Source organism: Lates calcarifer, linkage group LG9, assembly GCF_001640805.2.
Source record: "Lates calcarifer isolate ASB-BC8 linkage group LG9, TLL_Latcal_v3, whole genome shotgun sequence".
Classification (NCBI taxonomy): Eukaryota; Metazoa; Chordata; class Actinopteri; family Centropomidae; genus Lates; species Lates calcarifer.
In genome coordinates this window covers 9,784,611-9,797,595 of record NC_066841.1, presented here as the reverse complement: position 1 = coordinate 9,797,595, position 12,985 = coordinate 9,784,611, and the positions used below count along the sequence as shown (strand labels likewise).

Below are 12,985 nucleotides of genomic sequence, written 5' to 3'. Positions count from 1 at the left end.
AGTTTTTAGGCTCCTGATCCTCTTCACTTAAAACCTTTCATTCAGTTTTTCAGGCCGAGGGAGAAAGAGGAAAGCTAGAGCAACCCAGTCGTCAAGGCAGGTGCAAATTCCAAAGAAAAACCAAACTGGGAAGTAGCAGATACAAGGTGAACTGGAAAAACAAGGCTGAAGCAGGCCTAAAGCATTTAACCATCAAGAATGTTGCAATCAAGTTTTAACAGGAGATTCAAGGTCTTGTCTGAGAGCATGTTTTTGCATTAGTTGACATTCTGCTGTTACATTTCTCAAATTCAAGTAACCAAGATATGATTTCTGCTCTGATGAAGAATGTAGAGCCTCAGGAGATTCTAATTAAAGAAGTGGGTGGTGGATTATCCATTAACTTTAACGGTTAGGGCTTTGTCACTTCCTGCCAGAAGTGTGCTGGCTGTTTATGCTAATAACCGCATTTTTTTCATATCATTCTGCAGGTGGTCATCCAGTGTTTACAATTAGTTCTTCTACCACAGTAAATTATTCAGATGACTGTGTCGTGAAGACAAACTGGTTAGTGTGGTTAATGTGACTGAATAATTACCAACTGTAGCAGAAAACACAGTGAAATTTACATTTAGTTGAATGCAATACAGATAGAAATTATGAATTCAACAAATAGAAAATTTTTGGAGAAATTTTGAGTTAGCTTACATTACCTCTGTCCAGCAACTGCTGAGTTGTTACCAATTGCTGACAAACTGTTTGATATGGTGACTGGGGACACCCAAGGGAAGGGGTGGGGGGGGTAGAGACAAATCATTCTCTATCCCCACGTGGGCAACTGCTAAATAAAACCCAAAAAGTCTTAAGTCTTGTGACCTTTTTAAAAATTCCACTATGCTTCTATGTTAAACTACAACAAAGTAATGTCGCTGTTTTCACGATGACTTCCCACTCGTTTCTATGGGACATTTTTTGCGATTTCCATCCTCGCTGTTACTAGAATCGCTAAGAAAAGTCATAGCACGCTTCCTAATCAAACAGCACATTTTGATGCATAATTTGCTGGGATTTTCTCAAAGCTGCAGGACTAGTTACACGGCAGAATAAATTCAAGAAGAGTGAGTATGGCGGATTATAACGTGTCGTCTGTGCTTCACACAGCAGGCACATAATATGTATGGCAGATTTTAACATGTGTCTTCTGTGTTTTGCCCAACAGACACATAAATACTTGGAACGGGGGGGTGGGACACACACATACACACCAATAACCTCGTTTTTTTTCACCTAAAAATACTGCTTTTGCATCTACATTACTTTCAGCATGGGTTATGACTTGAGAGTTACATCTGCAAAAGGCTAATACTGCATTTTAATTGTTCATTTGTTTCTATTGTGTAAAACAAAATTAAAAACAGAGCATGGTTGTATATACATAATTGCAAAGTAAAAAAAATGGAAGAATGAATATTAGAAGAAAAAAAAGAATCAGTTGATGCTTTTAGATTAACTCTTTACAGAATGATGAGATATGAAAAAGCAAGTCAGAACAAAGAAATGCAAGCTTCCCACTGGAAGTAATGTGGCCCAAATGGAACAAAGAGCAAATTCTAGGTTGAAAATAATGCAGCCAAGAACCACAGGCCCATATCACAACTCCTTTCAACATTTCTTTTTTTTTTTTTTTTCCTTTTTCTTCCAAAGTTGTTGGCTTGAGGTAAGCGATATATTTTGGCCTTCCAACTTTACTCCATTTCTCCTGGTGCGCACTGGAGCGGTTTCTTTTTCCTCCCCTGCTTGGGGTGCAGCTGAATGCTCACAGGATGCCATAGATGAAGATGGCCATAATGGCAGCGCTGATCAGGCCAGAAATGGGCACAGTCACAAACCACGCCATGAAGATGTTTCTGAAAAGACGCCAGTCTACCGCCTTCCTTGAACGCAACCATCCTACTGCAACCACAGAGCCCACCTACAAACACAGCAGTTGTTACATAACTCTCATCATCTCTTATAGGTTTATGACTTTGAATGATTTAACTGCACACTTAAAATGTGAAGTTTTATCGAAGAGACAGTTGCTCCACATTTGGACTGTCTACCAGACTGTTTACTGTAGCCTCTCTCACACGAAATAGTCTCCTCCCCTGAGTCTCAGTCTACCTCAGAGACCACAGTGTTTGACCAGCTTACCTTGCAGTGGGTGGTGGAGACAGGCAGGCCAATGTTAGAGGCTACCACGACAGTCAGGGCTGAAGCCAGTTCAATGCTGAAACCACTGCAGGGGAATAAAAAACACTTATGACTCTGAGCATGCCTGCTAAATTCAAAGACTGGTAATGTCTGTGGAGGATGTGGTTATATGACTAAGGAGAAACAGGACCAGCACTGTCTGTGGTGTTTGTACCTTGAGGGGGTGATGGGGGTAAGGTCCCTGCCCATGGTCTGGATAACTCGGCGACCCCACACCCACAGTCCAGCACAGATGCCCACGCCACCGTACAGCAAGAGCCAAATGGGTGTAGGTTCATTTGAAGTCACGCTGCTGGTTGTGTAAACCAGCCACAGAGCAACCAATGGTCCAATGGCATTACTGTGGAGTAAACAATGAGGTCATTTCAACAGTGGCCAAAGATTCTGACTGTGAGTTGAACTTTGAGAAGTAAAAATGTCACCAACAACATGCCAGAGAAACCAAAGTGGCATCTATAAGCCTGATAACAACAAGACCCTCAGAGGGTGTTTGCATACCTAACGTCATTTCCTCCATGGGCAAAGGATCCGAAGCAGGCAGTGAGAATTTGGAGGAACTGGAAGAGAGTTGAGACTTCCGGCTTGTCTGCCTCAAGCCCATCATCATCCAGAGAGCTTTGGCTGCTACCTGCATCCTCCTTCCCCATTTCTAGTGTCACCTCACTCTCTCCCAGGCCCTCAGGAGTCGTGTGCTCTGCCACGGCATTGCAGTAGCTGGTGTAACTGTCCATGCGCACCCGCTTCCTATCCTGACCGCCCGACCCCGGGCCCTTGTCACCATCCTCACTGGCGCGGAAGTCCCCTTCTTTATGCTTGAAGTCTCCGTGCATGCCGATGATGGCCATGGTGTAGGAGGTATAGCTGTTGTTGCGCCGGATAGGTCGGTCACCACCCTCGCCCATGCAGTCACCAACCTTGGCCAGGTGGAGTTTGTGCAGAAGATCCTTGTAGAGGCCAGAGTCCTTGTGGACAGTGTGGTACTGGCTGTAACCGTTACTTGGCATCTGCGCTGGCCTGTTGTTGAACTGAACCTGATTACTGAACTGGACCTGATTGGGAGCATTTGCAGAGCCATTGCTGTGCTGAGCTTGCTGGTTGTTGACCTGGACCTGAACCTGTTTGGGGGCTGCAGAAAGGGGTAAAAAAAGCTTGTCAAGTATTCCGTTCAGTACCAGTTTCCTGCATGTAATTTCATCTGAGGAATTACATACCATCAAGCTACATAACTTTAATTACATTAAAAATTATTAACAATGTTATTACTTGGCATACTTACCCCCATTTGCACTGCTGTAGTCGGTGTCATCAGAATCTCCAATGTCAAATGCCACCTTGCGTTCTTTATTACTGTCGACATCGTCAGAATCTCCGATGTCAAACGCTACCCTGCGCTCCTCAGGGGGAGCCTGGGGCTGAGCAGAGAGGCTTTGATTGACAGCCGGGGTGGTAGGTGTAGGTGTGTCCTTGGCAGTCTGTTTCAGGATTGGACAGTGGGCCTCTCTCAGCTCCCTTTTCTCCATCAGGGGGCTCTCAGAGGGGCTGGAAGACTTGATATCTCCTAGTAGGGGGGAGGAGTTGGAGTGAGATATTGCTTGGGTCATGTCCAAACATATACACATTACAGCAGAAAAAAAAATACTAGCACAGCACATGTGTTTCCTTTCAACCTAAGCTGTGGGGAGTTGTAAGAATTGCATAACCGCAGTCAGAAAAACCTTTGTCCTATAACTGCAATGTTCACAGGATCAGATAAATGGATTATGACCTTAACAGGGAACATATTTACACTACCACTAGCAGCTTAACTTATGAAAGATGATAAGAGTCAACACACCCTGTGGCTCACATGACAATTGTTTGTGGTTTTAAAGTGAATCAGATACTCAGTACCAATATTTTCTGTGATAATCACAGGAGTGATCTGACTCTGCTGGTCACAGTACAGCATCCAAACTGGTCAAGGCCGGAGCTAAGGCAGCCCTCTCCCTATAAATGCACCGCAAATGCCACGTCAACACCTTAAGTCAACCTAGGCTTATTTTAGTCAAGGAAGTAACGACCAATTAGTGGATGACCCAATTAGGCTGCTTGTTGACTGGACAGATAAACCTGCTGTTTCTCTGTTACTATCAGAGACAACACTTTACACTTGAGGTAAGGTCAATATCATTCAAAGAGTATGTAAAGTATTCGTACACCAGGCAGAGTCAGAAAGGGTTCTACTGAAAACTAAAGTGGAGACTACATTTGTGGGCCTAAGCCCTGTATAGTATCAGATGCAACTATTCTGTAATTATTCTCTTCCATCTATTAATAGAATAACAAAGCTGGACTTAACCTTATGTGACCACTGAATGTAAAAGTAATAAAAGTATTGTTAACAATAGAAGGAACTACAAGGTCCAAACTGAATAGTATTCCCCTTCAATGCCAGAGCCACACTACTGGTGTGTAAATGCAGATGGTTCTTGGCTTTGTACTTTAATCCAGGATTACAGGGGGAAAAAAACAGTAACAATATTTTGTGACGATTTTCATTAGAAGTCCATTGTGACAAAATATCCCTGAGCTCCATTTGCTGGATTAATATGAGCCCTCAGTGTGAATAGGTTGAGGTTACATGTGCAGTGCTAAATCCCCTCACTTGAACAGTGGCTTAAGAGAGGAAACCAATCATTCCAGTGGTCAGCAGAAACTTGTGACTGCTGGGATTTTAAAAATGAGTTATCAGGTTGCCAGAAATTCAAATACACAAGTGTGAACTTACGTTCAATCTTCTTCTTGAGGCGAGGGCAGACAATAAACCAGACCACAATGGCAGTCAGCAGAGAGCAGCCGAGCGAGATGAGCAGGACACCCCACCAAGGGATCTTGTCAAATCCCACCACTGAAGGACCAGCGGGTTCCACAGACAGAACCAAACACAAAGGCAAACAGAAAGGCAGATTTAAAAAAACAAGGCAGCAGTTGCTACCTTTCTTAGTGGACAACATACAGTTACATTGCATTAAGACTGACATACCAAAAATAACTACTGAGCAATTTTATATAGCTGTAAAAATATAGGGCAAGATAGTATTTAAATTTTACAAGTCAACATGATGTCCTATCAGGATAAAATTCAAATGTCAGAAATTATATTCTCATTTAAAACATTAATGGCACCAGTGAATGAAAATTAAATGCAAGGCAATAACTATGACGCTGGACCATATGTGCCATCTTTTGGCATGACATGACTGGCTGACCGCATTGCCTCATTGTGCCACGTCCAAGTTAAATATGGAAAGCATGTGTACCTCTAGACACGAACAGTTATGTAACACCTAATAGGTGAAAGTGCAAATATGTCACCATGACCCCCACCAGGACAACTGCACATAGACAATGAGTTCCTTAAAAGGCGACATTAGTTAAGCAGAAAAAGAACAGGGGGGGGAGTCATTCACTGGAGCTGTTTTCTGTAGCAATAAAAGGCACCCTCTTGCCAAGACTGCAGCAAAGCTGGTGCAGCAGAGGTAGATGTAATGCAGAGCATGCTGGCAGAAAGCAACAATTTAAATTTCCCTGGGGAAGCAGGCATCTTTTGTCATACGGGGAAGATATAAGTCAGCAGTGTGGTTAGAAGAAAACAAAAACAGGAGCTGCTGAAAATTCCAGAGACACCTCTGGGTGAGGTGACCTTGGCCATGTATAATTTAAAAAAAAAAGAAAGAAAGAAAAAAACACTTCCACTAGCTCGGGATTGTTTGGGAAGTTTAAGATAAACAAAAGGAAATGGGGGCCAAGGCTAAGCGATAAGTGTCTCGGTCGCTGTGTTCATTTGAGGGCAGAGTCCACAGTGCACTCTCTCCACTGAGTCACACTGCAGCATGAGACTGCGGAGTACCTAACTGATGTTTATTTAGTTACGCAATGGAGGCTCATTCCCTGCAGGACGGGAGAGGCATAAGAGGAAAAACCGGAAGGTGGCTCTGTAACAGCTGAGACACCCGTCTTTCACTGGAGTACATTGGCTCACATGTAGTGAGACATCCGGAGACAGGTGTGGTTCAGTTGGGTACTACTTGTCAGAGTAGTACTCTCCCGGGGACAGAATAATATGACACGACACAAAACAGCCCTGAAAATGACAAAGGGGTCTGACAGCATTCACATGGAAACGCTTTGTCACTGTGACTTGTTTGTAGGGAACTTCTTACAAAATATAAAAGAAAGGATTTAAAAACTAGCCTAGGTTTAGTGGTCTGATAAACACTCCCACACAAAGAAGTGGGTTTATACCACAGCCATGCAGTGGGATGAATGGGACTGCACGGGAAATGGAATTTAACCACGGCTGCGTTCCAAACCCCTCCCTAAAACCTCTGTATCCCATGGCCTACATTACACAATAACATGGTTTGTTGTTTTTTTCCAGTACTATATGTGCAGCTCACCACCAACCTCAATTACAATGACAGTTAAAGTGGCAGTTTATGACTCACTTGGCAAGGAGCCTCTGGTTATTTGTCCTCACTTTTGTCTAGAACCCAGTGTAGCGCTTACCAAGAGTATTAGGATTAAGTGCCAAGTGCACTAAGTATCAGCACTAAAGGGATCTGTGAGTCCAACATTCATCCTTAACAGTAATCAACTATCCATGATATCAATGATACCACAGTTGACAATAGCAGCCGCTGAAGACACTTAAGATTTTGTTTCAGGACCATGGCTCAAGTTAAAATAAGACGTGTATACTGTGCTATGAGTGTCAGTTATTTGTTTGGTGTCCCCAGAGCAACCAACGCCACCAGGTTTGTTTTTGTTTTTAGAGGGTAACCTAGGCAGAAAATTTGTATCCAGCTGAACGCATTGAAGTTTATCAACTGTGTGAGTGGGTCAAAATGTACAGTCACTATGACACTCAGTGCTGTGAAACAAACACTGGTATATCCAAAAAAAAAAAAAAAAAAGTTTAGATGTGAATAAGATGAAGCCTGTCTGAAGGCACCAGATGTATTAACTGTTCCTAGTATATCCAAGCTGCCTAAAAGAGTGGACAGTGATTTTATACTGACTTAGGAGGTTGTAAGTCTTCATATCCAGGTGCTGAACATTTTAAGAGGGTAGGAATTAAATCATAATTCTGGTTCCGGGTAGATTTTCACTTTACAAATGACTGTGGCTGCAGTGGAGTAACAGCAGCTGAGTGATTTATAAGGTGCGAAGAACCAAAGTCACACTAAGCCTCATCCGTAAAGGCTCAACAGCTGACCCTCAAAATTCTTTGGCCCCAATTTCTGCACACGCTGACTTGAGGTCTCTGGCATTGGTATATATATATTGAGTACTGGAATGTGCTGTGGGATGCCTGGTGTCCAATCGCACCGCTATGATAGAATGTAGATCTGGGGAATCCTATCACAGGAAACCAAACATACTGTACTCTGTTGGCTGTAGATACTGCTGCTGCATTAGAGTGCATATATCAGCAATAATGAGCTGTTGTCATCCTGGATGCTAGAGTAGCATAGCTACCCAAAACTGGGCTAGGAAATAAATATGGATATGAATACTATGGATATGAATTAGCTGTGTTGCTTTGTGTTCAGTCAATGGGAAACTAATCATGCAGGATTTGATGAGGATTATCCTGATGTGATGTGTCCTGATGTGGGGTGACAATTTGTCCTTGTCTACAGAGTATATGAATGTTATGTGAATATAAAAAATAAACATGAACCAAAATCAACAGCCAACTTGAAAGAAGATGCAGTGGGTTTGTTACTGTGTCTACAATGAAATCTCGCACCTTTTTTTCTCTGAGGTACCCAAGTACAGGTCCTCATGTACAGTGTTTTGAGGTGTGAGGGACTTCACACAACTGTACAGAATGTGCCTGACTAAGCAGGGTTACAGGCTATGCTGGAACTGCAAGTGATCTCCTCTCTGTGAGTGTGCTGATGTGCATGCACACATCAGCGCACCATATCTGGTCAAACTCTGGCCTGTAGCAGCCATTTAATGGCCCAGGCCAGCTAACATCTTGAACTGTTAGGCCCTGTAGAGAGAAAGAAAACAAAAAGGAGCAAAAGTTGCTCGTTTAATAAAGAGTTTCTTGAGGACAACAAGTATTCAGAGCATTATTATACTAATTCTGAGCAGCAGTACAACTACTGGCAGCAGACAACTATGACCAGTTCACACCCTCTTTACTTCTCTTTTCCTCCTCCGTGTCTGAAGGGCACAGACAGTGATGTCAAGAGTTAAGTGAAACCTTATTTCCATCTCCCTGTTGTGCTCCGCTCTAAAACTTTATTCCGGCTATGACCCACATAGAACCACAAGCAAGAGAGCCCCAAAAAAACATGTTAAAATAAACACGGCTTCTGTGAAAATGGTAAACACAGCCTGGTTCAGTCTGGAATACATGTGGGCATCCGGCTGTCTGAGGGAGCAGTTTATTTTAAGCTGTGGCTGTGAGCAGGCATGCAGAGCAAAATGACTGAAACAATGATACTCACTCGGAGCGCCAGTGAACATGATGGAGAACAGGTTGATTCCCATGGTTATGGCATAGAAAACAGGAAGGGCCTTCAGTCCATTGGGTACGGGGTCTTTCTACAGTGACAAAACGGAGAACTAAGTCAGGAATAAAAATTCCCACATATGAACAAAAGTACCCCATTTTGCTGTCAGGTTACAGTCGATGGCCTAACAAGGGCATGGTGGTAATATGAACCTTGCTGTGTGATGCAGAAAAGGAACTGCATCAAAGAACAGTAGCTTTATTATTGGCATGTAACAAACATTTCCTCCATTTCATTGTGAGCGTGAACTAGCAGTGTTGAAACTGACCTTAACATATCACCCTGGAAGTTCTCATTTTACTCACACAAATACACTCACTATCTAAAAGTTGATAACAGCCAGCTTACCTTGTGTAAGATGAACATGCGCACAAAGTAGAAAACAATGCCTGACATTATTCCAGACAGAAGTGGACTCAGGAACCAGGAAGCAACTGCATATTAAAGAAATAGGAGAATTACAAATTAGTGGACATGAAATCTCTGACAACTCAGTTATGAAAATTAAACCTAAAAACATCTTGGCAAAGGCTTTTAACTCCTGAAATTACATATACTCCTCAAACAAAGGCAATCCCCGTTTCACAACCAGTATTCTAACTCAATAAATTACTGAAATGGTTGAAGTGGACATTCTTTGGCTATCTTGGCAACATAGCTACTTGTCCCATGGACAGTAAAGGTGGATCATTTACACTTTATCAAACCATTCAGAAAATAATGGTTCATCCTGTCACCCAATTTAAAATATTTTTTTTCCATATCTGAATGTTTATTATTTTGTGATCATTTTTTTCAGATTTCTAAAGAGGGCAAACAGTCTGCTGTACATCAGGTTTAGGCTTTCTGTAGAACAACACAGATCTGAAAATCACCATCTAATGCAACAAATGTGAGAACCAAATTGCAAAATTAGCTCAGCTTCTCTTGCTGTAAATTTGCAAGTAAAATTGCCACATGCTCTCTGACAAATGTCTCTCCTTCCCCATCTGGATATCTCAGTGTTCCAAAAAACGTAACAAACTACTGGAATCACAGCTGATTTATATTTTAAGTACATTACAGATTTCTATGTGTTGATTTAGCTCTGTGCCTGCAACTGTCATTCATAACTTCACTGAATTGTTGATCTGGATATTACAGGTTTTCAACACAGTCAAAACACTGACTAATGTATCATGACACACATAACACTGCATTATATTGGTCACTCCCTTGCCATTAACTCATTAGTCTGTGATGCAATTTAACCAAACAATAAAGACATTTCTAGGTCAGCTGATTAGAGTGTCAGACTTACCGATACGGAGGAGTTCAAGCCACCTGACTCCCTGCTGGCCTTTGGCAACCAGTGAGAAGCCAATAGTAGCACCAACAATGCAGTGTGTTCCAGAGATGGGGAGCTTAAGGAAGGAGGCGGCCAGCTGCCACACAGCAGAACCTAATGAGAATAAATAAATTGATCACATTAGACTCAATGGGGTGACCTCATCTCAGATTTTCCACATACCTTTCCAGACTTTTAAAACATCAATATTATGCATTAATTCATTAGATTGCTTACATAAGTCTGAGAGTTCTCCCTTCTAAGGCAAAACACTGTTGAAACTGGTAAAGGCAAAATAGTTACACCACTATTCCCAACTACTACAACAAAATAGTGCTACGTGTAATAATAATAATAATGTCTACGTGCTACCAACTTCTGTTCACGGGGTTCAATGACCACAAGTTGAATTACGTGCAAGATAAGCTGATACTCACCAAACATGGCACTGACAGATCCAGCCATTAACACGTGCTCAGAGCTGTTGTACATGCCCACGTCGATGATACCCTTTCGGATGGTTTCACTCACTTTGGCCCCGAGGAGCACAGAGCCCAGGGTCTCAAACACTGTGGCCAGAATGCAAGCCTGTCGCAAGGTGACCACTCCAGAGCCCACAGCTGTGCCAAATGAGTTGGCAACATCATTGGCACCCACAGAAAAGGCTAAGACGAAGGCAATGAGGAAGCCGACAATCAGCAGCCACATGTAGTCTGTCAGAGGGCCATGGGTCGCCAGCCCTACTGTGCTGGCCAGTATTATTGCAGTTGCTGTTGTTGAAACCATGATTGTAGACTATTTAGGAATTGCTTCACAATCTTAAAGGGAATGAATGCCTGTCAAAATATCTATTTATATAATGCTATTTCTAGACAGCAGCTAGTAAAATAAAGAGGTACAAGGTAAAATAAATAATAAGCTTTTCTTCAGGCCCACCTGTCTTAACAGGAGATTCTGAGATTTAGCAGTGCAAACTTGTAAAAAGTTTATCTGGAACTGTGCCAGAAAACAATTAAGGTAAACAGAGGTATTAAAGAGGGCTTATTGCTATCCTGCAATTGTACTAGATCTGTTGTTGTTCTTTGGGTGCTGAGCTATCAAGCAGAGTGAAAAGACAGCCATTGTGCAAATGTAACTGCAGATGAGCAGGGGTACATCCTGAAAAGACAAAAGACAGAAAAGGTTTACTTTAACAATAAGTTCCTGCTCATTCCACCTTCATGTGGAGGCTCATGAAAAAAAACAGCAAGGTCACTGATAACACAAAGGAAATGCAAAGAAGGCGAGGGGATCTGTTTTTCAAGTACCGAGTAAGAAAACAACGCAAGAAGCGTGGAAAAGCCAGTAGTAAACGCTAGAACCGGAAGGAGGATCTGTGCCGCTGCCTTTTCTAAAAACCAAATGGGAAGCCATTTTTGGTATGTCGCAGGAAGGAACCGGCGATTCTAAGTAACAATAATAACAATAACAAACGTTCCCTAACTTTACCCCGACACTTCCATTTTTATTATTTGTTGTCGTTTTGAGCAGCGGTGACCACAAAGACTGTTACAAGATAAGGAGTGCCTTATCTATAAGAAGCAATTTTTTTTTTACGTGCGCACGTGTCGTCATCCATTCATAGAACACAGCCCTGAACACGAGCACCGTCTGTTCATACCATACGGCTTCACGCGCCTATAAAACAGCAAAAACTCGACAGATTTAGACTCGACGTCAAGTCTTTTATTTATCGTTATGGTCGATTTAAAGGCTGCTGGGTCCGTTATTCGCGTTTTTAATTGTGTTTGACGTGGTTTTCCGTGAAAAGGGGGCGCAACCGGATGTGACTCGGTTTAAGGAACACAAGTTGCCGCTGCGGTACCACCGACTGACCGGGTGGCCAGCCACCGTGGTGTGTGTCGAGCCAATTTCAGTGGCCTGCCAAGTCTGTGCTGGACAGACGCTCACTAATACTAACGTTAGATTAACAGTAAGGGACAGGTTGTATTGCGCCATTAACCTCGCTGCGTGCCAAATGTTCCACAAACCAAATGTTAACAGTAATCCACAATTAACAACCATCACCTATCATTCGTAAGATACTTCAATAACTGTACGCCTTCGCTTACAACGTTACTACCAAGCAAAGAGATCTGTCTAACACTGATTAAGGCATAGCACAACGGTTTATTATTCAAGCTAGCGTTAGCATTAGCCTTACGTTCACATCGGGTGGTGATTTTAAATCTTAGTGCTCAATGGGTAAACCACAAAATGCTCTTTATTCTGATAGAAAGTCGAGATCATTAAACTCACCACACGTTGAAGTTGTCAGTCCCGTGAAGAATAGTGCTTGCTAGCCAGTAAGCTAATTAGCGCGCGCACAGACGTTACGATAGCGCGCGCGGGATAATGAAAAATTAAACTGATTATGAAATATATCCTACTCAAAAAAGCTGCCTTAAGTTATGAATAAAAAAGCTATTGACGACTGTCAGATTCGATGTGAAAAAATCCCGTCTTCTCAAATTCAGAGACGTCTCCGTTTGAATGAGAGCTTCACTGCTGCATGTGTAGAACTTGCTCGTGCCGGTTTGTGGAACAAGACGTTTCTTTTTTTATTGGATACACCCTTTCAGGGAAACCCCGCCTCCTCTCCCGCCCAGCTGTCAGCAAGACTTCCCTCTCTCTCTCTCTCTCTCTCTCTCTCTCTCTCTCTCTCTCTCTCTCTCTTATCATGTGTTCTGTGCGTGGTTGTCTTTTACAGCAACTTCTCTCTTTAGTCCTGCACTTAAGCATGTCCACAAACACTGGTTTAGATACACTGTAACCACCACAGAATAATTTCTATTTGTAGTATTAGGACATTTCA

General features: G+C 42.5%; 1 protein-coding gene across 1 annotated transcript; it reads right to left on the bottom strand.

Moving 5' to 3' along the window:
* Window positions 1-1,333: 1,333 nt before the first annotated feature.
* On the bottom strand, window positions 1,334-12,729 carry slc20a1b (solute carrier family 20 member 1b). The gene is made up of 11 exons (XM_018670404.2): window positions 12,430-12,729; window positions 10,569-11,289; window positions 10,105-10,245; window positions 9,153-9,238; window positions 8,739-8,835; window positions 5,000-5,119; window positions 3,509-3,790; window positions 2,731-3,358; window positions 2,387-2,572; window positions 2,173-2,257; window positions 1,334-1,951 (listed from the first exon to the last, which is right to left on the bottom strand). Exons 2-11 carry the CDS (start codon window positions 10,915-10,917, stop codon window positions 1,796-1,798), a joined length of 2,130 nt encoding a protein of 709 aa, XP_018525920.1. The 5' UTR covers window positions 10,918-11,289; window positions 12,430-12,729; the 3' UTR covers window positions 1,334-1,795.
* Window positions 12,730-12,985: the final 256 nt, after the last annotated feature.